At 37.9% G+C, this 26,096-nt stretch overlaps 2 protein-coding genes across 3 annotated transcripts; one reads left to right on the forward strand and one right to left on the reverse strand.

The window, feature by feature from the left end:
• The first annotated feature begins 933 nt into the window (after positions 1-933).
• On the forward strand, positions 934-11,337 carry LOC131800110 (uncharacterized). Its single transcript, XM_059117793.2, has 19 exons — positions 934-1,073; positions 1,931-2,011; positions 2,602-2,680; positions 2,812-2,891; positions 3,008-3,099; positions 3,171-3,223; positions 3,418-4,283; positions 5,091-5,207; positions 5,873-5,953; positions 6,652-6,709; positions 7,037-7,119; positions 7,226-7,317; positions 7,495-7,526; positions 7,613-7,753; positions 7,974-8,087; positions 8,568-8,685; positions 8,807-8,925; positions 9,159-9,217; positions 9,650-11,337. Exons 1-19 carry the CDS (start codon positions 999-1,001, stop codon positions 10,526-10,528), a joined length of 3,219 nt encoding a protein of 1,072 aa, XP_058973776.2. The 5' UTR covers positions 934-998; the 3' UTR covers positions 10,529-11,337.
• LOC131800109 (SH3 and PX domain-containing protein 2A-like) lies at positions 11,315-25,567 on the reverse strand. Of its 2 annotated transcripts, none has more exons than XM_059117792.2 (13): positions 25,533-25,567; positions 23,911-24,070; positions 22,488-22,568; positions 19,691-19,766; positions 19,016-19,089; positions 18,499-18,596; positions 18,128-18,219; positions 17,414-17,545; positions 16,783-16,896; positions 15,164-15,281; positions 14,436-14,590; positions 13,795-13,826; positions 11,315-13,429 (listed from the first exon to the last, which is right to left on the reverse strand). In XM_059117792.2, the coding sequence occupies exons 2-13, from the start codon at positions 23,980-23,982 to the stop codon at positions 11,981-11,983; spliced, it is 2,493 nt and encodes an 830-aa protein (XP_058973775.1). In that variant the 5' UTR covers positions 23,983-24,070; positions 25,533-25,567; the 3' UTR covers positions 11,315-11,980. The 2 variants fall into 2 exon arrangements, with proteins under 2 accessions (XP_058973775.1, XP_066020101.1); XM_066164004.1 differs by lacking the exon at positions 25,533-25,567 and adding an exon at positions 24,164-24,620.
• Between the last annotated feature and the right edge of the window lie 529 nt (positions 25,568-26,096).

Here is a 26,096-nt window from a genome sequence, read left to right on the forward strand (position 1 = left end):
GCAAAGTAGCTTGCCCTCGGCATATTCTCATGAGCTAATGCCATTCCAGGAAACATATCTCAGACTTGTCACTACGAGTCTAATTTGGTCCTGAATCGATTATTATCCACTTCATAATCAGACAGGAAATTCAAAAAAAAAAAAAAACCTTAAATTGGCTTTTGCTCAAAAGTGTACGCTCAGAATTATTTTCTTAATGCTTGATAAACCGCGTAGAATAATAAATACCCCACAATATGAGCAGTCGCCCGTTTATAGTTGAAAGTATGGCAGATGGTTGTATAGATTACCCAGAAAAGTTATCCGTTCCTCAAGATTTATTGAGCTCGCCGCAAAAATGATCAATGCGTGCGCAATTAGACATTAATGAAGCATTTGCGTGTTAGCAGTTAGAACACTCCTATCATATGACGTAATGCTCGAACAGGAAATAGGGATCACTAAAGCGCGCGTGGCACAAAAGATCCATTTATGGTTGTGTGGGGCTTGTTCCGGTTCGTTTTTACTTTAAATACTATTTTACTTTCTCAGTATAGAAATCAAAAATGAAAAAAAGAAAACTAACGCTTTTGACGGTCTAAAGCAAAAAGCAAAAAACGTGTTTGGCGTAAACAACACAATATTTTATGCATCAAGAATTCTTTTGTGAAAAATTAGTGTAGACAAGTAATCTTAAGTACGACCAGCGTATTCAGATAATGCTCAATCGGCCAGCTCAAAAGATGGAAATTCATTCGATCTTTTTGCTTCTTCCTTTCAAAAATCTTGCCTCTACCGAAATTCGACCCCAGGTCAACAACTCTGATTATTCTCCCGTAATTCGTGGAGGGTCCGTTTTTGATATTTGTGTACTCCAAGCATGGATTCCTTTTTTGTTTTTCAATCACGCACTCATGTATGCAAATTAGTTCGTAGTGACGCATACACCCACGCCGCTCGTAACGATAACATAAAGGACGACAACAGCAATTTTTCGAAATCATTTGGAGGCTCACGCCATGGCGGACAAAACTATTCTGACTGCGAATGTAAGTGGGACTGTCGATCCAAAAGATGGTGGCAAGGATCCAGAGGTAAACTGCTCACAATTCCTTTCCAAAATATTTGACATCGCGACATTGAAATAGAAATTCCGATAGACTTGATGAAGGTTTACGAAACAATGTGTGTTTTAAGAAGTGTATCTGTTAGTAGAGTTATTTGTGGAAAAGCTATCATCGTTAAGCCATAAAAAAAGGTTATTCTAATCGTGTTCAGCATTTGAAAATGGCGAAAAATTCGGAGATTTATGCATCAGTCATCTCGTTACGGTGAATATCAGAAATCTTTCATACCTGAGGGTTTAGTATGCGGCAATTTTTCATTTAGGAAGTCGCTCCGGAAAGAGGGAAAATGCTAGAAAACTAACAATTCTGCGTCAAAATACTTCCTTGTATTTTGAAAGGGAACATGTATGGAATGATGAGTTACAATGATTCGCAGAAAGCGGGAAGGATTTGAAAATGTCCGAACATTTTGGGGTAATTTTGTACGCCTGCAGTTCAAATGAAACGATACATGATGTGCTAGGTTAATAATCTCCATAATTATTTTAAAAAAGTTGTACTTCTTGCCCTTTTTGCTTACAAATAGCGGTGTTTTACCGAAACCGTGTGGTATCACTGCTAGCTCATGCTCCAGAGCGTAGATCGCTATTCACAAGGTGCTGGTTGATTACTAATTACTAATCAGTAAGTCCGTCACTAATTTGCTCCAACTTAGATACGAAGCGCTATGATTTACACACTGTGTGAAAGAACAAGGCTGATTTTAAAAAAATAAGATTTGCAATCATTAGTGAACCACGAGCTCTGTGAAAGGGATACTAGTATGCAAATAAGTACACGTACTCAAGAGGATTCAATCTAGGTCTGGTTTCTTGTTTTTGCAGGCCTATAAAATTACTGTCGTTTTCTGCGACGGTACCAAGACGGTTTTACGAAAGAAATACGAAGAATTTGTCGAGTTGCAAGTAAGTTTCATGATTTTTTGTTACCGGCCCACACACAAACAAACTAACAAAAGCCTCTTCAGCAGCATTGTTCACCCAAACCGTTAAACGTAAATCTTATCAAAAAGGATAAAATTTGCATAGGTACTTGAAGCGAGACGATAATACTGTCTTTCTTTCTGGCCAAAAATTTAAATAAAAAAATCCAAAAAAACAATCTTATTTCAGTGACAGCGGAAGACTATATTGTTTTCTTTCAAGCCAAAGAATTAAAAAGAAAAACACTAAAACAGTAAAACGCAATCTTATTTGGTTAAAAACCGCACATCCGTATTCATTGCGAATGAATACGTGGCAGTATTTTTGGATTTTTCCTTGTTATGATAACTGATAATGTTTGAGCACAAAGGCGTTCATTCATTTTCCTTTAGATACAGGGAATAAACAACAAATCGAGGCCGTTTGAAAGACAGCTTTTGCTTCGCTTTCTCGCAAAATAAATCTAACAAATAGTCACAAAAACCAAAATCAATCGATATTGACGTTTGGCCCGTAAACAAAATCCACTAAACACAATACAAACTTCTGATACTTCAGGATTTTATCGATAGGTTAAGGTGTACGAGTTGCTAAAAAAGAAAGGTGGCTACTCCAGGAAAACATCGAGGACTCTCGTTTCTAGCTTGCCAGGTGCGTATTGGTAATATTTGGGACAAATTGGTTTTTATCATCCAACGAGTGCCTTCCTAAAGTCTATGGGTTATTTTCCTTACCTTGCGGATAACAGAAATTTTAACCAATCAAAATATTTTGCATTACAGAAAACAACTCAGCACTGTCCAGAATTCTTTTTAAGGATGATAATTTGAAGAAGATGGGAAGAATAGACGAGTTTATGAAGGTAATATTTCTAATCATCAATTTATAAATGTGGCTTATTTTCACCATGACTAAACTTGACACGAAAATCACACAGCCAAGTCCAATGTTTTACGGTCCTTTTTCCTTCTCTCTTAGGAGCTATTAACCCTTCCAACATCTGTGAGAGATTCAGAGGCTATAAAGACTTTTTTTGGTTTCTTCGACGAGCAACAAGGAAAAGCAAACAGGCGAGTACCTCTGTACTGTGAAGCATGAGGTTGGGACGTTGAGAGATAACTATGGATCTTATGTATTGCAGATCCCGTGAGGAAGAACTGAAGAAGGTGACCAAAGTTGCTGAAATACTTAGCGGTAAGGATAATAACAAACTTCCATGGTCCTTTAAGCAACGACTCTTTCACAACACATCTACAATCGTAAGGGCATTGGCAACCAATCTGTCGCCCTAAAAGAATAAGATCAGTGGTATTACTTCTAGTAGAGTAATGGATACCACTCCATTACTTCATGAATTTTTCAAAGGAAATCCCTTCTGATATTTGCAGGAAGAGATCCACTTAGGAATCTGCCCAATCAAAGTCCAGTGACAAAGCGAAAATCAAATCACGATTCCACTTGGATGCCAGAGGATTTGAGTATGCTTAGTGAAGAGGCGAGAGCTCATCTTTATCAAAAGCTGAACAGACTTAGCGAGAGGCGTCCAAGCAAAGAGATTCCATCTCTACCCGGCGGTAAAATAAGAGCAGTCTCCGTTGATGATGACGTTCTGGTGAGGCCAAAAGGATCTCCAAGACCAGGCCTGACAAGGAGGCCAATCAGCGTCCCGGTGGGATTAGCCAGTATGGTTAGGGAAAGCGACGAGTTAAAGGAAAACCGTCCAAGCACTCCCAAACTTTTAAAAGGTAAAGTTCCTTCGTTACAAACTCTCAATGAATTGAACAGGCAAGATTCTGGAAGCGAAAGCAGCATCTCAGCACTAACGGACACGTCAGCCATTGACTCTGAGTTTTCCGAAGTAGACGAGCCACGCTCAAGAAAGATATCAACCCAATCTAGTGTGAGGAGTATTCAAGGTAGGACAAGCCCAAGCAAGAAAAAGTATGTTGCTACCTCAGCATTCATTGCAGAAGGAACTGGTGAAGTTTCCCTGGAGGAGGGTGAAGAAGTCGAGGTCCTGCAGAAAGAATCCAGTGGTTGGTGGTATATAAAAAATGACTTTTGTGAAGGATGGGCACCAGAGGCATTTCTTGCACCATCTCAAGGATCAAGGTCTTCATCTCCTGGGTCCCAGGTTCCGCCCCAGAGTTTGGGAAGCCAAGATCAATCAAGTGAAATAAGGTCGAGGATGGAATCGCTTTCAGAAAGCCCGGATGTAAAAGAGGAGGAAGTTGATCCCCAAATAAAAGTGAAGGTAAGTAAGCGTCGAACTGATGAATTTCACACTTTTTTTGCTTTTTCAGATCTGTTCAATCTTTCTAGGGTAAACATATGCTTGTATAACTAAATGGAGAAACGAATATCCTCGTGTGATTTTTGTCAAAGTTTAATTTCCATGTTAGATCCTTTTTCCCTCTCGTTCAGTGAGAATAAATGTTGTTTGAAAATTGCAAGTTTAGGAACCTTTTTACTGAGCAGAAATGTTTCCTGATGCAAACGACATCAAAGAGAGTAAAAGTAACTGAGTCGTCAATGATCACGCAGGATGCACGTGTTCAGCTTCAAGCTTCATTGTCTATTTTCAATGAAAGATAAAAGCCTATATATTGTACATGATTATCGATCCATAAATAACAGGACTTTGAAGTCATAATATAGGAATTCAATGGCTAACATAGCGAAAGGACAAACAACTAATGTATGTTAAAGCTTTTGTGATTAAAGAATTGTAAAGCATTTTAGCAGCAGCTCTTTAGCTCTTGAGAGATGCTTGATTCACGCTAAATTTCTCACTGGTAGTAGTTAGATGATGCCCTCAAGAAAAACCTTCACTAGGATGCGTTCGAAGGTTAATCAAGTCGAACAAAGAAGTTCCTAAGAAGTAGCAACGGTCACGGTGCCCGAGAATTAAACAAATAAACAAACCAAAAACAAGTCAAAAAAGGTGGTCTTGGTTCACGTAATAGCATTGACGCCATTTCCTTATCACATGAAGTGACGCTGTACAATGATGGTGCAGTCGACACTGATATTAAAGACCTCTCCATTTTCCGTTTCCTAGTCCTTGGAACGTCACGTGGAAAGAGGTTCTCAAAAGAAGCAGGTAGAAATGAATCGACGACCCAAGTTTCTCACTATTGAGGGAATACAGAAGCGAAAAAACCCAGACAAAAACTACGTAAGTGTTTTGGTCTTTTCTTTTCAGCTGGATTTGTTATTTTTAATCTTTGATTTACCAAGAATTATCAATGAGTCCGCAAGGATCCCAAAGTACGCCGGTCGGGACTCAATGATAAGTAACAATTCGCACGATTTGGTTGTTATTAGTGGCCAGATGTCAAACTGTGTAAGGTGAAGTTAAGGAAGGAAGTAATTTGATCCATGTGGAAACTTCATTTAACTACAAATAACCTTCCGAAAATCTTACTCTGGTTTCAACTTGTGTTTCACTAAAGATGACGTACTCCAATAATTTCCACTGTTAAGCACAGTATCAAATTGAATATCTCGAATTTCTCATATTTTGCATTTTTCAACTGTTAATTGCATAGCTGTTAAATAAGAATACTACATTGACAAACTTTCCAGGATTTTACAATTCAAACATTTCTTACTTTCAACGATAAAACCATCTCGCGTGCAAAAAATTTTGTCGATGACGACTAATTGGCAAAAAGCCTCAGCCTCAGTGATGCTCAAAAACAATGACATGACATAAAAATCAATATAGATGTGGCTTTAGCGGTAATACTAGAACATCGTCAATTTCTTTTTTTTTCTTCCATTTACGAGGGAAACGAATAAAAATAGTAACACGGCGTGTCTGCGCGCTTTCCTTGTCAGGTTTACATCCTCAAAGTGGTTTGGTCAGACGGAAACATCAATATCATCTACAGAACTTGCAGCGATTTTTTCTTTCTTCAGGTAAGGCAAGAGAAGATTAGGACACCCTTACAAATCTGAGTTTTTTTTTTGTTTTCATTGATACGGCTTATCTTTCATTGTTAGTGTAAGCCAATGAAGATATTGCCTCTCTGCGGGCTCTCAGAAACAAAAGCTTTACGCAAATCACTTTGTGGTTTGACAAACAAAGGGCATACCAATATAACAACTACACCGTTAAATTCTTCTGATGCCTTGCTATAAAACAAATTAATTGCGTTGGAATATTGCCATGTCATCACACATGACCCATAATTCGACGTCAAATACACCGGTTAGCGTAGCAGGTGATAACTAGCATGATGGACACGCCAGATGAGCGCGTGGGTCAGCCTAGGGGTCTATACAGCAATTTAATTCTAGTAACATTCCAGCGAAAAATCTTCTTTTTTAACTCATTCGCAATCATCTAAAGACAAAGGAGTGAACAAGCCATTCACTACTTATTTGTTTGTTTGAGATAAAGGAGTTTATATCTGCTGTATTTTCAAAAAAGCCTCACATAGCAAGAAATAAAAGATATCGAATCGTGCATCAAGTCTTTTATTTGTATTTGTTTTATGACACTTATCAAGATCGGCTTTCCAGTTTATCGATATACAGGGGGCTATTACCTGCAAATAGGATTTTTCATAACTTTTGTAATTCAATACTCCATGTTCTGCTTTGAATTGCCTTAGGAAAATCTCAGAAAGGAATGTCCGAGTGCCATTGGAAAGGAGATTCCTGCTTTGAAAGGTAAAACCTTACAAAAATCAACTACTATTTTTTGTGGTAATCAGAGAAACAAAGATCGTAGTGCCACAAAACAGAATTTTAAATCCAGGAAGAATATTAAGTAATGTCATCTATTCCCTAATGATTCAGAATAGGACAAAAAAATTTTTTAAAAATAGGGATAGGTTTTACACGGAACATGTCAGGATGCAAAAGAATTGCGTGCGTGAGATCCAAGAAATATGGTGGGTCTGCTATGAAGCAAGCACAAACAATACGCCCCTTGCACCATAACTGGAGTGTTAATATGTATAAAATGTTTTGTTTCTTCTTTTCTATGTTTTGCAGGAAGAAAATTCACGGAGAACTGCCAGTTCTGCTTCAAGGATGGAACATGCAAGAGACAAAAATTTATGAACCAGTTTTGCCATGTAAGTTTAAAAGATATTCATGGCGATAATCCTTATCTTCTGAAAGACCTTTCCCCGTAAACTAGCATTGGATTGTTCTAATGATTTTTGTCTTACTCTCTCTTAGGAACTGGTCAATGCACCTGACCACATCTCTAGAAGCAACATTGTCATGAACTTTTGCAGGTCTCGACCCAGCGATGTTCTTCCTCATGGAGAGTAAGTAATTTTTTGTTTCTTCTGGTTGAATAATTTTTTTATAGTTGCGCGAAAAAAACTCACTTGACAGATTTCTTTCATCATAAAATAGATCTGTCGATATAGTTTTTCATTTGAAATTTTCGCCAGATCACTTCATTGGCAACTAACATTTATTCTACTTTTATTTGCTATTAGAGTTGGAAAGAAGGATGGAAAGTCCTCGGGCGGTGAGTGAAATCAACGAACGCAAATTTGTCAGAAATACGAAATCATTTGATGTAAAACTAAACCACGTCTTCCCAAATTATTTCAGATGATGATGAGAACGTACAGATCTCTGGTCCAGTAGTTTTTGAGCAATATGAAGTAATATGCGATTACAAGAAGAAGAACAAGAATGACATTTCCCTGACAGCTGGAGATGTTGTTGACGTAATTGAGAAGAATGATTATGGTACGTATTCTGGAATTTCACAGCTTTATTTAGCCCGTTATCATCCTCGTTTTGGTGAATATTCTTTTAACCACTCTTGGAACCTTTTTTCAAATCACAAGGGAACCTAGTATCAATTTTGCATTCTCTTCTTTTTTTCCCAACGTTCTTAACCAGCCTTTAACGTGTTCTCCATCATCTTCTTCTCTAACAGTTCAATTTTTTATCTTTTTTCGTCAAGGCTGGTGGCTTGTTGATCGTGATGGAGAGTTAGGATGGGCTCCTGCATCTCATCTTGAGCCCACAGATGATGGGGCAGAGGTTACTTCAGCGAAACACTTTGCACCAGGAAAAGGTACGTTTAAATAGTTAGAATAGATTTGAAATTTAGCAAATGAAGTTGTAGTCTGTAGTTCCCTTGCCAATTACTTTTTCAAGAACTTCCTGCACTAAAAGAACAACGATTAGAGTTACCTCTTCAGCTATTCAAAATGTTGTAATGACAATGCGTAGAATTAAACTTTCTTTTATATAATGTGCATAACTGGAGGATTGTAGTGGATTTCAGAGATCTCGATATGCTCATAGAGTCATTAGGTGCCAGCTATGATCCACGCCATAAACGATATAGTAGCAAAGGTAAACCTACCTCAAACTCCGGCCAAACGATCCACGACTATTTAGCTGCCTCTTCCATGGAGCACGTGTTTGATCGATTTGCCAACCCATGTTTTGTACATCAAATGAGATGTTAATCAGGAGTTGCAATAACTTTAAAAAGGGACAATGAAAAAGGTAAAAATCCTTAGTTGATATATATTTTTCTGTTCAACAGAGGAGATCTACGTGTCAATTAAAAGCTATCAAGCTACAGCTGAGGATGAACTGTCTTTTGACGCTGACGTTATGTTAAAGGTGGTTGAGAAGACTCTGGATGGATGGTGGCTCGTAAGGTATCACTCGAATAAGATTCACTGAAGCTCCTCTTTGAGCTCGGACATTTTATTATTTTTTTAATTTTAAACGTTAGTAGAGCGAGTGATGAATTCTCCATTATTTAATTTTTGTTGCTAGGTATCAGGGTGAGGAAGGATGGGCACCTGCCATGCATCTAAAAAGGGTGAATTCAGACGATTCAGCGAATGCGGAAGACAGCACTTTGGATCAATTAAACATCGGCTCCTACGATGAAGGTATAGTTCAACAATTAAGTGTTTTTTTCTTTAAGGTATCTTTCACGTGAAAGGTGATTTAATTTTTCAAAACGTCGTCTTAGAAAGAAATATATTTTTAGGCTCCCTGGCCTGATGTAACAGTTTTCATTCATTAGCATACCGTTTCCGGAAGAAGAAAGCCTCAGAATAAATGCGAAAACCTTTCATCAGAACTTAATAAATCTGATGGTATTTTCATTTATTTATGATAGAGCCTACCACCGATGAAAGCCCGCGAATTCCCCGCACCGCTCCTACTCGCCGAAGTCAAGTAAGTCAGGCTTAAGATGACTCCTGTTGACTCATAGCCTCTTTAATGATTAATTTTATTATCATTATTTCAACTTTGTTGCTAATAAAGAGCCTCACAGTTCCATAAATGAGAGAAGCAGTAGAAAACTGAGAATATCTGCGTTTAGCTTTATAAGGAAATAACATCTCAGACTCCTTCACCACGTTCGCCCTCATGAAAAATATTTCCGACTTACCCGGACAATCATGAGATGAACAGTAAATAAAAGTTTGTTAAATTGCTCGTCCATAACTGTGCCCTTCAAAGAAGGTATCTCTATTTAAACACGAAAAAAGTCAAGGCAAAAAAGAAAGACGAGTTTTCAGTTTAAGAAAAATAATGTTTACGAAGTATAAGCAAATAAGAGCTTACAGAGGAATCTAATTCCCTTGTTTTTACTATATTTTGCAGGTCCAAAAAACGGGACGAATTAGACAGAAGAGAAACTCTCATGAGCTTAATGGAGTCCCAGAGGAAAAGGACAGTGAAGAAAAATCCACAGAAGAAACACCATCACTGTCAGTACAAGTGAGTAGACCTTCTCTGGCTAAAAGGATTTCGGGAAATAACTTGCCTCTACCAAGATCACCCTCACGACCACTCTCCAGCGAGCTTTCCCATGGAGACGTGGCTCGCCAGTTCTCCATGTCAAGCAGTGGGTACGAAAGTTCTCCAACTGGCAGCCTTACCTCCCTCGTATCTGACGTTTTTCCCGAGGATGTTTCGCCTAGGGGAATGAAGAAGTGCGCAACACTACCACAGTTTGACCACATTCAGGCTCAGATTTTGACCACGCAAAACTCTCCGGAGATTCCACGTTCACGATCTGTAACGTCTATGGCACAATACAAGAAGGAATTAGAGTTGAGTCTCAATGGTGTCCAATCACGAGTCAGAAAGCCCAGCACAGGAAGAAGCAGCCCTGTTCCCACCCAGAGAAAGATTTCTGCATCCAATAGACTGAGTCCACTAGCTACTTCGCCCTCCAGAAGTCGGGAGTTTGGTGCAGCATCGCCTCAAAAGTTGTTGTCACCGAGAGACCCGATGTCTATGATTGACGATGACAACTATCAAAGCAGCGGTTCTGATTACAACAATGGGGATCAAATTGAATCAAGGATGTATAAAGTTATTTATACATACATTGCTCAAGAAGATGGTGAGGTCAGCCTTATCGAAGGAGATGATGTTGAAGTAATTCAAGCGAGCGAAAATGGTTGGTGGCTCGTTCGAACCTCCGAAGAACTTGGTTGGGGACCTTCAAATTTTCTACAAGTGATGACTTGTTAAGTTCTTGCTTTAAAAGGAGAGAAAAAATGAACAGGAAGTGAACTTTTCTACCAAATAGGCCACACGCACATACGGTGGTAAAAAACTATTACTGGGTAGATGTAAAACACCTGTGCTTTTTGCTGGAACCTGAGTGTGTAATATTGCAAAATGCTCATCGCCATACCAAAAGTGAATAAGTCCTTTTCAGTTGATCTTGACCAAGAGAGAAGTGGAGGAAATAAGGCGCAAGTTTTAAACGCAGTTTTTCCTGACCAATACCATAATTTTCTCATTGCCTATTATTCCAATTGGCGTTTCTATTCCGAATCTGACTCTTCTTCTAAAAATTTATAAATCGTGCCACTACTTTAAAAGAGTATTCAAAGGTACTTCGTAAAAGATATCAGTAAACATGAAAAATGTGCGTGTTACATTTTCCTTTGATACAGTTAATACAGAAAAAAAAACATTTCGAAAGGATTTTTTTGCTTATTTATTCTTCACGGATCACAGCTAAAGCGATAAATGATGAGTGAAGACTAGTGTTAAACTATAGATTACATTATTATTAACTTAAGGAGCCAGTTGATCTTATCACTTGCTTATAGCGAGCGCGTCTTACGAAAACATTGTAAAATAAAACCGGTAGAGCAGAAATACTGTTAAGTAAAGATTGTACAAAACATAAGGCTTACATACTTTATTATTTTGACAAAACAAGCTTAATTGTACGCTTTTATAAAAATATTACTCACGGTAATTTAAAAAAAATTAAATTTCTTGTAACTGTTGTAAGTTTTTTTAATAAAATGACATTGTATTATGAAGGAAGCTACCATGATCCTTACTAATCAACTTCATTCGTATAAAATTTAAGTACTTTAATATCAGTTTTTGATAAGCGAAAAACTGAAATTTATATATGAAACAAATGCCATCATTGGCAAAATGCCTTATGCGCTAGCAACTGTTATGCTCGCCTCACAAGTACAAAGAAAATTACTTGTCCTTTATTCCCTCCTCTTATGAGAAAAAGAACAGTGAACAAACTGAAAAATATCTGCGAGAAAGGTTAAAGATAACTACGATAATGAATCCCCATTATATACTGTATTCGAAAAGTACTTGTTCACTAATCAGTGAAATTATTTCAGCTTACTGAGTTAACATCATTGAATTGAAACTTACACTTTGGTAGACATTAACAATGACTTAGGAATCGAATGTCGATTCACCAGAGGGAACCTTACCGAACGATCTATTTATTATCTAGCCGACTACAGACTGTCCCTCAAGAAAATATCTCAAAAATTGAAAAAAAGAATTCAAAGGGTATCATAATCGAAAGAAAGGTTCTAACATAAGAACAGTCCGCTATTCATAATTAGTCTTTTGCTAAAGTCTCTTCGTATGTAAAAGATATACCAATGTTAGGCCTTACGAGGCAGTTCAATTTTTCCGTCTGACTTTTCAACGAGAGAATTCGATATCTTCATCATCGTTGAACTCTTCCAAGTAATTTGAAGGTGCCCAACCTATCTCGCCTTCCTCATTTCGTACACACCACCATCCGTTTTCATTCTTTTGCAATATGCGTAAATATTCTCCACTCTGTAGGTCTATCTCTTGGCTATCATGATCTGCTTTGTAATCATCAACGGCACGACAAGACATCTGAAGCGTGCCTTCTTCTTCTTCTTCTTCTTCAAAATCTTCTTCTTGCAAAGTGCGTTCTGTTTCTCCCCAGACTTGAGGAGCAGGACAAAGTAGGGTAGACGATAACCAGCCTTTCATTCCTGCTTCGTTCTTGACCAACCAGAATCCTGTAGATGCTTTGTCTAAAACTCGGACATACTCACCTTTGGAGAGGCTCATTTCATCGTCAACTTCGTAGTCCTCAATCGCACGATAGATGTTAGATGAAAGGTCATCCTCATCTCCTGGAACGTTTACTTCGATTTCAAAGCTTTCTGTGGAGCGAAAGCTACCATTAAGGCTCATTTTCTCATCGTAGTCAAGAACCTCTTCTGTTTCTTCTCCTTTAGCGCTTAGCTGTCCTGTTTCATCAACAACAATTGCAGGGGAGTGGCTTGTTTTAGCATGCAGAACCACTTTGCTGAGCGACATTTGCGCCAGCTCGGGATCTGATTCGTCGTCACTCGAGCTCAAATTCTGAATTTCCTCATTAAGTTCGACTGACTTCTCTTTCTCTATCCCCCCTTGCCGGATGAGTTTCCCACTAGGCGAAGGAGGGAGCCTCTTAGGAGCTGCAGTCCGAGGCGATTCGTATCCTGAGGGCACTGGTGGTAGCCTCTTCGGTGAATGAAGTCTAGGAGAGTCTTCGACTACAGCAATTGTTTGGAAGTGCCTCGATGGATCAAGAGGCACTTCGAAATTTATCGGTGTATCGGACAAACTTTCGGGACTTTCTGCATTTTCGGTGGTCGTAGTACTATCTTGTCTACCGTCAGAATAGTCAATGTTTTTATCGTCACCGTCTAGGTCGTGCTGCTGAAGGTTACTTGTGTCGTTCTCGTTTCCATTAGTGGAGTTTGAGTCTTGTGGAGAGAGGTTGTTGAGATCGTTTCCTGACTCTAATGTTTCTGTATTTTCACAGCCATTTTGATTTGATTCTGGTATCTCGTGGGCCTCTGGCGTTTGACTTGTATCCATACTTCGACTCTGAGAAATCTCCATGGGCCGGTCGTCATTCGTTGGAGGTTCGGATACCTCTTCAACGCTGTGCAAAGACGACATTAAGGACCTCAGGGATGGGGCAGTCTTATCGGTTGTTTGTGCGTTTGCGTTCCCTCTTGGCTTTTTGTTTCGTTTATTCAGTTGCAAAAAGTCAGAACTTTCAATAATTGTGCCATCAGAATCCCCATCGTCTTTTACACCACTAAACCTCAGTTTAGTTTTCTGTCAAACAAAATGATGTCGATAAATTACATCACATGCAATCAGAAGAGAGCCAAAAAAGCCATCTACCATAATTTAAAAGATTAAATAATGGATTAGCAAATGTTATTATCGAGATCAATATCAGCGTTTGTCATTCTACTTAGTCCTCTTCAGTAATGAGACAGATTTTTTCCTTATAAAAGTTATCTTTTCCCGTCTTAGTTAAGGTTCCTTCAATGCCTATCTTGTCTCTATTTAACCACCCAATGAAGCAATTCATTTATACAAAAATAATTCTTAATATGAGAGCTGTAATGGTGTGTTTTTCCTTTCCCTCAATGAACTTAATTTTAGAGAAAGGTGTTCTGAGTTGAATTTCTTACCTTTTTACTTTCTTCCTGAAATTCAGGAATTTCTGTAAAAGGTAAAAATATGAAAAGACTCGTTACGATGTTTGTAGTTCCACAGACACCAATCTGAAAAAAGACTTTCTCGTTTGCTTTGTAATTGCAACAGCATTTTCCTTTTTTTAAGATGCCCCTTTTGATATATATCACACATAAGAAGAAAAAAATCCAACAGAGGTCAATACATGATAATTGTGGTTACATATGTGGGTGCTAATGGCACCGAAAAAAATATCAAAATTCTGTTGGATGTTCAAAAGTTACTCGGAATTGCGTTGTTTTTACTGCGCTTCCCTATATGATTTGCCCAGAGAAATTTGCATCACCCTCTTAACAAATAAAATGCAAATCAAAGCCAATCATGATTATTTAATTTTCTTTTACCTGTAATTCGGAAAATTTGTGTTTTTTTTCCAAGAAACTCACTTGAAAAGTGCCAAAAATGAGTAACGTAAAGATAAGCTGCTTTTTTTTTGGCTATGAAAACAAATTTATCATCTTGGCCAACGTATGATCTATAACAAGTTATGTTTTGCCACATCGGACTCTTTCTCTGACACAGAGAAGAGTCCACCATTTCAAACAACATGCGACGTGATTTAATTAAAATTTCGTACCTCTGATCATTCCCATGTCGTCATCGTCATCAAAATCACGGAGCTGGTTTTTAGCAAACAATCTGGATTTCCTTCGTCCTGTTCTCGATTGCCTTCGATCGTATCCCAGCCGTTTCAGATACATGGCAGGTACCAATCCTTCTCTTCCGAGGTATCTGTCAATAAATGACCGCCGGTATAATTATTGATAATCCGGGAGACGCAGGGGGCACAATTTAGCTTATTTACCCGTTGTGTTCCGTAGGGGAGTCCTAAGGAAGCCTGATGAAAATTGTGGGGAGACGAGGGAGGGGCATCCCATCCAGGCAGGTAACAATTGGGATAACCTCCGGCAGCGATAGCGATGTTCTGCACAAAGTGAAGTTATAACTTTCGTAATGCTAGAGATGTGTCAAACGGTGCCGTTCTTAAGGGGAATTCTTTCGTAAAGGTCAACTGCCTGCTGGTTAATTCCAAAAACATCACAAGTGGAATCAAAATTTCCTTTTCCCTTGTTACTTTCAAAGGAAGAACGGCAATACGACGTAGATTTTCTAGCTCAGACGATGACCCATAACCGGTAACCTTGCCCACAGCTCGAAAGCTGCTGGGTATAGCTAGTGTCCTGCATTGTCAAGCGCTGATCGTTGGGCCCTAAGTTTCCTTCTGGATTACACTTCGATAAGTTATTTTTTTGGAAATTGCACAAAGCGCAAAGAGATGTAATTAAAGCTTTTCTTGGAACTTACGAGGCTCTCCACCATCCATCGTAGTTTTTCTCCAGGATTTGCAGGTTTACTCCTATTTCAAAACTCAGTTCATCATCTTCAGAGGCAACATAACGCTTAGCTGTCACATAGAATTCACCTACAGAAACATATCTGCATTAGCTGACGAGAAGATAATTAACTTTTGTCCATGACATACTTTATTTAACAAATAGAGAAGCCTTGACTGTGCTCTGTTCTGTTATAAAGCACGCAGGAAGCGGCTAGAGCACGAAAGAAGTGTAGGGAGAAACACGAGACGTAGTCGAGTGTTTCTTCCCACTTCTTGAGTGCTCTAGCCGCTTCCTAAGTGCTTCATAACTGAACAGAGCACAGTCAAGGCTTCTCTATTTGTTTTATAATAAAGAATCAGTTAAATTACCCAAGCATTACTTTCAATTTTCAAAACAAACTTTATTTCCAAAGCGAACAACAATGTCGTCAGCATGCTCTATACTCTCATAAAGCACGCTACAATAAGCCAATCAGAATCCTTGTTAGAATGGTTCAAATAATCTGATTGGCTGTACAAGACTAAAGCTGTCAAAAGTGTCAAACCATCAAAGTTCAAAAACCATCAAAGTTCACATTCTACGATAGTTTACAAATTAAAATAGTTCGGCAAGTCGAATTTAACACTTTTGCCTGAAGTTTTTAAGTCTCTAATACAGAATCTCGAAGTGAAATGTTCAGTGAAATTCAGCCGAATTATGGCTCATAAAAACACGCGAGTTTTTTTCCACATGACAAGGTAGAAAACAAGCTGTTCAAGGCGAGTGTTTTTTGAATGAAAGACAGCCGAATTCATCGGAACATGAAGATCGCTCGTAATGACAGCGCCGCAAAACTCGGCTGCAGTGACTGATGTGAATTGCCACTCAACGTATCGGAAAGGATATCAGAGCAAGCTCTTATTTTTCACTCGAAGGGCGGCCGATGTAGTTTCTGAGGCTTGCTTTACTGTGATGACCGGAGATCGCCATGATGAGCGAGCCGCGATGAACTTCGGCATGATCATATTCGCTCAGACACCGTCATGATTAGTATGAATTTTAACAATTATGCAGTTTGGTTATATTTTTCATCATTTCTGTTTTGTTCTGTTTTGTTTTTGAACACTGAACTTTATATACTATACGAGTGTTAGCCGTGTTTGATTTTTATTACCATACATAAGCAATCTAACTGACCATGAAAATCTTTAAAACTCGGAATGTTTATTTTGTTTTTCCTTTGAGGATTTTCGTATCTGCTCACGTTTTAATAACGTAAATTACGGCGCCTGGTATGTTTACAAACCTTTGTTTGATTCTTCTGTTGCTACTTGCCGGCTCGCTTCAGTTCCGAAATTTCACTTTCAATTATCGGGAAAAAGCTAAAAAGAAGTCCCGGAAAAGGTCGAACATAGTACGATTGGCAGATGGCGTGACAGCTTTAGCTCAGTTCTATGCTCTATACTCTCATAGAGCACGCTCTTTCAACCAATGACAGCGCGCGTTATATCCGAACTTTATTATAACAATACATAGCATTGTCTAATTTCAGTAACTTTTAACTTGCGATACGAGATTGAGATCTAACTGACGTTAAACTGATCTTACCTCTTCCAACTTGAAATGTCTGTATATTGCCATATTCCGTCATTTCGTCCGCGGGCTCGAGATACAAAGCTGGAGCCCAGCCCACTTCCCCTTCAGACTCGACCAACCACCAGCCTGTGCGAGTAATTGATGAGGTTAAGTCCATCTTCCCACCTTAATTGTAAACTAACAGTATTTCTGAGACCCCAAAAGTCTCCTTGTTTTACATCTTGGATGACTTGAGCTTCCCGCCTAGTCCAAGAGGTTATTTTCCCTTAAGCGTCGCTTCAAGGTGTTTCTTTAAAGTGTGAAACATGCCCCAGGTCATATTTTGCTTCTCCATAAATCTTCTGTGCTATGTTTTAAAAGGTAAATCATTGCTCTTTCCTCAAATAAACGTAATAAAAAGTACATTTGCGTGACAAACGATAGGACGCCTTATTTGCTAGTATCGGTTGTTTGTTCGTTTGTTTGTTTGTTTGTTTGTTTTTTTTTTGTTTCTCCTGATTTACCGATAAATTGAAACCGTTTTATTACTTCTCCTAAAAGGCCTGAGGGAATGGGTCGTCATGTAAGCTAAAAAAATTGGTAAGTAACATGAATATCCGTCGTTTATTTACTATTTCTTTTTTGTTTGTGTGTATGTACTCACCACATTCTCTCTTCTCGATGACATCAACGACTTTTCCTTTCTTCAGGTTAATATCGCTCTTAGCTATCTTCCTGTAATCATCCATCACCACAAAGTGCTCCAATATTATAGGTGAACTTATCTTGTTTCCCCCTGAAAGAAAAATCAGATATAATTCAATAAACTCACAGATAAAAAAAACACTCGATAATATAACCGGCAAATTATACTCCTTTTATCACAACTACTGGACGAAGTTTCGTTCTACCACTGAGATAGAGATAACTCGAAAGGGGCTGGGCCATAATATGTTTAAATAATTAATTCAGATTACTACCAGAGCAACTTCTTGTATTCACCACGCTGTTTTATTCTTCAGAAGAATTCAAGAAACTGCATGACAGTCCAAACTCTATCAACTCAGCTTTACCAACTCCTTATAGAGAATGATTCCAGTGAAAATATAGTATGACTCTCATCACAGGTACAAGCATCACTATGATGACCTGGCCGGTATTTTCTCGAGTACAACAACATGATATATGCTTGAATTAATTTTTCATGCTATGGACAGAACAAAATTGCATGGCATTCACTCCAAACACTATCAACTCAGCTTTACCATCTCCTCGCTCTCATCACATGATTACCTGGGCGGTTATTCTCATGCGCTACAAAATGATTTATGCTTGAATTATTTTTTTCATGCGATGGATAGAACAAAACATCACTTACAAATCTTAGTCTTCTTCGTAAACCTTCCTCTTACAGTCTGTGTGAAATTACTACCTCTTCTACCACGGTTCCCCTTCTTAACTTTTACTTTTCTGAATGTTATGGAGAAAGAAGATACAAAATAAGGTTTTCACTATTTTCCCCACTCAAAAGAAGTAAACTGAAATGTTTTTTGTACATTTGTCAAGCCTATGTTTATTAAGCCAACATGAGGATCTTCTTCACCACAAGGGTTTGAATTTTTCTTTGCATTCCATTTGCCTCACAAATGTTGTGCCTCTTTAAATTTTCTTTGGAGTTTCATGATATCATACGAAAGATAACTCCATAGTAACTTTGCCCAAAAGCTATTTTATAAGAAAAAACCTCACCGTGGTGGTGATATCGGTTCAAGATCCTCTTGCGTGGGAGTTAGAAATTTTCTAACGTGCTGTGATTGTGCCACTTGGAAATCCATCGCAAGAATATCCTGATGAGAGAATAGCATTTATTGTTCCTTGTACCGAGGCAAATAAACACCTTCAACGAAACAGGATCCAAAATGCGTTTTGGCGAACAAAGCAGGGAAATTTGGCCTGTCATGAATTTCAATGGCTCCAGGTTACTCTCCAGTGTGGTCTTAGGGATTGAGCCGTTTATCGCCCGGGGGGGGGGGGGGGGTGGCGGCGGCTGGATTATATTGCTTGTGTCACGATGAAATTTACCTGATCCCTCCACAAGGCTCTGCATTATTCTCATGATCCCCCGTCATTGGCAGTCAATTTGCTATGGTCCACCCTTTATAGTCTGTTGACGACGACTTGTCACCCCCTGTTCCCCCTGAAAACCACATGATCCCCTCCTTCCCCCCCCCGCCCCCCACCAGAAAATTCATTAAAAATTATCTACCTTGAGGAAGAAGCTCACTAGCTCCATTCTTGTAAATATTGATTCACCGACAGTAATCTTTGATGCGAATGAATCTAAAATAGGCAAGAACAAGCTAAATTTAGATTCTAAATATTATGGCGGTTAAGGCCTAAATTCCATATGACCGCAGGGATCTTCCAGATTTTCTAACTTTGGACGACTATTCCAAAAATCCGTGCGATCAGGCTTACTTTGATATATACGTTATCTACGTTATTTATCTCAATACGTTATCTGGCAAAAAGACCATGAGGACGGAAGGATTTATCATTCACCAAAGGTTTTAATCGTATACAAGACCAAATTCTTCTGTCTGTTTACGAGAAAATGAATTGGACTTAGTAAGAATAATTTCTCATTCTATCTTGGGAGTTGAATGGTTAAGCACTTATGCAGAAGATGTGATCGTCCCGATTATTTGGGTCATTGGTGGTCTGGGCCCGAGCATCCTTTGGGTCCAGATAAGTAGCAGCAGAGACTTTCGCGAGGAAAAAAAGCTTTAGGGAAAAAAACCGACTGAGCAAATTTATAACAACCTAGAAAAGGAATGGTCTTTTAACAAATAGATTGAATTCAGTCCTCAAGCAGTTATTTAAATTGCGATAGAAAAAGGAACTAAATAGAATGGAAGATATATGAGGTTTACTGTCTCACCAGGCAGTGGAGTGAAGTTTCGTCTCTTAGCACTTTTTTTGTTAAATGAGCCGGGAAAGGCTTGGAATAGCATTGCCTACAACACCAAAAAAAGACAAAATCAAAATTAGCAAAAAATAAAATTTCTATTTAAGGTCCATCCTAAACATAGGCGCTCGCAAATATTAGACAAAAGAGTTACCAGGGACGAAATTTCTCGAACGCAAATTTTCAAGAATTGATTAAAGGTTGTTGTGTCTGTGTTTTAGGTAATTTAAACAATAATGCGGAAATATCTGCATTTTTATGGACGGGAGATATTTTCAATTTTATGTTGGATCTCTGAAATGAATCAGAAGGAAAGCAAGCAGAGCAAGTTAGTAGACAATTTTTTTCTGCTCGCGTTTGCGGAAGTCCCATCTTTGGCTACCTAGAATCATGGACTAAATGTAAATAGAGTATATTTCGGCACGGAGCATTAGAGGAACATTTTAATACCAAAAATAAATAATTTGTAGGTTAAGAAACGGAGAAACAAAAGTGTGGATTGAACCATAGAGAAGACAACTACTAAAACATCAAGAAACAACGTATTTTTTAACGTAAAGGAAATTGGCGGGGCATCATTGGTCATCAATTGTATTTTCCGGGCTGCATTCCAACCTTAAAAGAGGTGTTTGACGATTAAAAAGTTTAACAAAATATAACAAAGGGGTCTGACATGTTTAGGTCGGTGACGTTGGGAGTTATGATGTCAGCACAGCAACAACGTCATTAGGTCAAATATATCTGATTTTTTTCAACTTGCGCACGTCTCAAAGAAAGTTGTTCTGATTGTTTTTCAAATTTTTTTTGATCCAGTGACAAATAAATCTATTGAGTTGTTTGGGGTTCCTTCAGTTAATTGTTGGACGAATCTTTTTTTTATTTATCGTAAACACTGTTCGTTGCTCAGGAAGCTTTGCAAAATAACGTGATCTGAATTGTCATCGACTATTCCTCTCCAAAACTCTTGCTGTTATTGAATTCCTTAAAGTTAGCTTTGCGATTTTATTCTACGATACGGCTGATTGAATGACAGAAGGCGATTTCTTTGTTTTAAAGTTACACGCGAGCGGGCGTAAAAGGCTTGTTATGAAAGATCAATATTGCTCGCCTCGTTCACGCAAGAAAAAATATCACTTGAAACAGACTTTTGGCATATACTGAGCAAATTCTCTCTCAATCAAGTTGGTTCAGTAGAGTAGTTAGATATTGCCTCGTACTTCAATAGAGTACTTTATTTCACTTTTTTCATCCTCTAAAGCGTCATGGTTGTCTATAATTCTAGTGAGGAACTTAGTGGATGCAAAGCGATCTTAAGTTAGCGCTCAGGTCAATGACGCATACGCGTGAGTTGTTATTCACGCTTTTTCTTCGATTCAAAACAGCTCGTATGCCCATCAAAGTTTCTATGAAAGATCCAAGTGCCTCTCTCTTGAGTTGAACTGACATTTTGTAAATCAGTTCCTCAAGAAAATAAGGAGAAATTTCGAGAGAGTCTTTCTAGTTTTTTCATTACTGCCGTGATTATTTCCTTGGCTGTCGGTTGCTTCACTAACGAGATAAACTTATCAGGAGTACAATATTACAAGTACTTCACATTTGATCGTATCGTAATTTCCTTTCATTGATTCTCTCTAAGATATTACCCATAGACAGTTTTCTTAAAGAAATGAAAAGACAGAAAAGAAGAGTCCATGCATAGCCAAGTTGATGGAACACGATCTTCGTGTTGTCGAAAGATGTTCTATAAAAATTTCTGCTTCTGTCAACGATTCAACTTTGAGGCCAAACGTATTGGAGATAAAAAAGTTTTAGTAATCTTTCTCGTTCGTTAGTAGTTAACAAAGTATGACGTACTTTGTAGTGCGTGACTATCGAGAATCAATATTGTATCTCTGCCTAGTTAATGGGTCACGATAGCTTTGAAGGAACACGGTTAGTATCAAAAGAAAAGATTCACATTGGAAGAAAACTGCTGAGCCGAGCAAAAGTGAGCTGCACAATTAATATTCAAGACTGAATGAGATAACGGTCAAATTTCATTTTAATTTTAATTTTTTGATCTTTAATTTTTTCCTTTTTCTTTTCTTTTAATGATGAGGTGCCCTCAAACATAGAATAAGTTAACATTTAAAAAGAAATGTTTTGGAGGCAAGTCTTTGATCTATTCATATGCAATGGCTTGCATCAAACCACGAAAAAAAATTTAGCTGAATTGCCTCATTCACTACTACATAAAAATTTACTAAAAATTAGACTCACTATGGAAGAGATCCCCAGATTTCTAGGGCTTCATTGCTTTAAGACACGAAAGTACATCCATAATGGTTCCAAAACACATCTTTTTTCAAGCCTTGAGCAGAATAAACTCAAAGTTGAAGGCCAAAACCGAAGGATCCAAGTTTTTAAAGCTTTCCCTTTCATTAGCCATGTTTTTGGTTCATTATGAGCCTAAGTTCATATAGTAGGAATTTCCTTAAATTTGAGAGTCCAAGGAAACTTAATTGACCCCCAATTTAAGATTTTCCAATTGTCATTCCAATTATCTCTTTCCCAATTCGTTGGAAACTTATTAATCGCTCAATATTTTAAGTGAAAATGTATGGTTCAGCAGGTGGAAATTTAAAAATTACATTCTTTCCACTGTTGAAAATTCAAAGGATCAACCATAAAGGGAAGATATTGTCTCCATTTCAAAACAAATTACCATTCTTATAGGAGTAAATACATGCACTAATCAATTAACATGTTTTGTGCGAACAAACCAACAAACCTGTAAGTGTAGAAATTCGCTATATCTGCGATATACCAAGTTGACTGTGCCATCTGACCATGAAACTTTCACACAAAAAATCTGTAAGAACGGATGAAAACGAACAGGATAAGTTTGGAAGTATTATAAAGAGGGACAGGCCACTGAGGTCTTTCTTAGTCATTGAATAAAGAGTTGCAACACGTCTAACGCTATTGCGATTAAAGAGATGCAAATATGAAACCATTTATGTTATAGTTTTGCCTAAGTCTATTGAAATGATAGTATTGTCGTACCAATTGAAGGCCAAGACTGTCACATTTGATAACATACGCATGCAGTCGTATTGATGCAATTTGTTTTAGCTCTTTAAACAGTTCTAATATATTTTTTCCCTTCGGTGTTTTAAAGCCACAAATATTCTAAAGAGAGTTTTTTTTGGTATAGTCTATCAATGAAACTGAATTTCGAGGAACCTCAGCGGAAGAAGGTCCTCTGAAAATCTACTTATCACAAGTCACTAACACCTCGATAACTTTAAATGTTACCCGGTAGACTTCCAGGCGAGTCCATTAACAGAATAGATTTTGACTTTTGATTTTAATGAGAATACTCCCAAATACATTCTTTTTAAAATCCACTTATAAACACTTTTAGATTTACATTCTCGATACTAAGCTAGTGGTATTGAAATTACACTAATTTTACTGATTAAGGTGTTTCTCAAGGTACAACCTGATCAGCACTGCTATAATTTTTCAATCGCGTGCATATAAAAATGGCCTAACTTCGAGCCAACTACAGTTATTTGATACTTCAAAAAACGCTAAAAGCTATCTTGAGAACGATTATTAAAATTAATTTTCTCAAGCGTTGAACACGTTGTCATGTTATGCAACAAATCCGTTAAATATTTGTTAGGAAAAAAAATAATACTAAGCGGAACTAGCCACTTTTTCTTTGCCTGAAAAAAGCAGCTACACGCTGTAAGCTGTAGTTGGTGAATTCTCGGGAGGAGAGAAATGTTGCTAGCTTCTCACTTACACAAACATGATCACAAATTTGCATACCTGTTACATCTGTTTCAAGGTTCAAATTTGGCAGAGTATCAAACCAAAGAGTAGCAAGGGTTAGTTATGTACTTCAGCAACATATAGAGATCGTGGCAAGCAATTATTTACCTTTTTAGGAATTTATGTTTTTCTGAGCTACACGGATGAGTTGACAAATAAAGCACCAAAAAAACACTTTTTCGCAACTACCACTCATCACTCGAATCACGCAAAGATTGTTAAACACAAATTCCCTCACTGCCGAATTTCTGATCTAAAACTTTCAACACATTGATATTTACGTATCTGGTTTTAAACTACTGACTGTCAAAAACAGATTATTTCGTTACAGACATCGCTCAGTTAAGATATGCTAATAAGTGAAAACTTACGAAGTGTTTTTTTGGTTTGGTTCGTCGCTGCACTCCTTCAACAGATGCCTCTTTCACCGTTCGATTCTCCATCGTAAACCTTAAACTGTTCACGATGTTTTTAGTTCTTCCAAGTACAAAAAGTAACGCCTAATCTCTTCTGTCGCAGGCTCCAAGGCCACTACAATAACGAACAACAATGAAGAAAATGAATTAGCATTTTGCGCCTTCGCCCTAAGAAGCCCACTATTGTCGCATATATTCAATGCTTCACCTATCAAGTAGAATAGGAAACGTGATCCTTAGCAGCGACGTAAGCTTTGAGGCGAATATTAAAGTGGTCAAACAAAAGTTCTTGATCGGTATGAATGTCGAATGTAGCAGACTTCGATGCAAGAACCCGCTGTTTCAAGGAAAACGAATAAAAGATCACATTTTTTTCCCCAGAACTTGAAGACATTTCCTTAGGCAAATATTAGGGAGTTATCTATTCCTTAAAATTTGGAGGCCCATTTGCTTCGCACAGAGCCTGAGGTGATTATTCCAAACAGACTGCATTCGCACTAAAGTTTGAACAGTTCTCGTTCATGTCCACATTTCCAAACTCCGGTATACTGAAGAAGAGGCCTTGCTGTTTTGTATTTGCCCATAATAATGAAGTCATGTTGACTCCCAACCGTCGAGCAATATAACTTTCTTAGAACATTTTTGATGTATCCCAGTTTCTCAATTACTAGATTGAAAAACAAATTCTGCCCGTCTCACGAGATTCATGTTGTTTTAGAGAAAGCACGACTTTAGTCTCTGCTTGCAGAAGTCATGAATAAATATAAAAGACATAGTTTAACATTCACACATAGATATCAGGCACGCTCTCTCAGAGCGGGCTGAAAAGCAACACTTGAAATATGTGTATTCTCTTACATACTCGAGTGTGGGTCAATAATGGCTGTTAATAACTCTGGTGCAAGGAGTGAATATTCTATAAAATGTAATTACTGCAGTATTTTGTTCTTGCCTAAATGATCGAAAAATCCGTCGCAAAATGTACTGTAATAAAAAACAAACGGGCACATCTGATATGAAAAATTTCACTTAAATAAGCAATACTACGGTTATAGCTATGACGCTCCAAAGGATTCTAAGCGATTGCACATCATCCGATGAAAGTGCAACAAAGAATATTCAATGACGCATGAATGCGGTCAAATGTCAGAGAGCCCCTAAGTATCACCCTTTGTTTCAATATTCCTCTTTCTAAAAATAATATTTTTGTTTAGACGCAAATTCGGTTGGAATAAGTACAGTTTCAGATCTGTGTGTTGTATTTTTGAAATGGATCCAAGCTTTTCTGTGTAAAAAGCAATCGATGAAGTATCGGACCTCGATATTGTTCTTAAGTCCTAAAGGTTTTCCGCCAGAACCGCCCATAATTTCACTCTTAATATTTCACATGGAATATGCATGTCGTACGTATTTCAAACGCTTTGTAAATTTTTTAAGGTTCCTGCGATTTAGAACATCGTGTTCTTCGCCAGGTTTACATAGCGTAGGCGGAAGCCCAAAAGACAAATCAAGATAATTTGTGTCCACCTCTCTCTCGTTGAAACGCCAACGCAACGATTAGTAATAGCAAAACAAACCTTCGTGTTCCCGTATTGCAGCGAGGCACCAATGTACAACCGCACCCTTCTTGAAATATCTTGGCCACGCTCCTGAGAGGCTGAAAGAGCATGATGCTTCTTGTTTCCCACGCCTGTTTGCGCATGTACCTTTTACCCGCAAGTATATTATCTCAAGTGTTGTAAGCAGGACTAAGAAGTAAGTAGGTCCCTTAGGAGCCCGTTAAGTTTCCTAATTCTTCAACTCATTGTTCTTACTCTAAAACCTTTTTTGTAGTTCCTGATTTTGTTGTTGTTGTTTTTAATGTTTCATCAAGCAGAATCAGATGGATGTTTATTAAATTTAAATAATGTAAATTAGTCAAAACTTAAAACCCTTTTAATAGCAGAAGGCCGATTACGGTGTAAAATACTGAAAGGAGCCGAAAGAAAGAGCACGAGCCCATTTTTCCGGAATACATGATTTCTGCGATTGGTGCATGGCGATGGATTTATTTATTGAAACTCAATTAAGCATTTCACAGATAAGTCTGCTATATAGAATGAATATATTAAAAAAAGACGATGCTAATAATAATGATGAGT

This window comes from Pocillopora verrucosa, chromosome 1 (genome assembly GCF_036669915.1).
Source record: "Pocillopora verrucosa isolate sample1 chromosome 1, ASM3666991v2, whole genome shotgun sequence".
Taxonomy (NCBI): domain Eukaryota; kingdom Metazoa; phylum Cnidaria; class Anthozoa; order Scleractinia; family Pocilloporidae; genus Pocillopora; species Pocillopora verrucosa.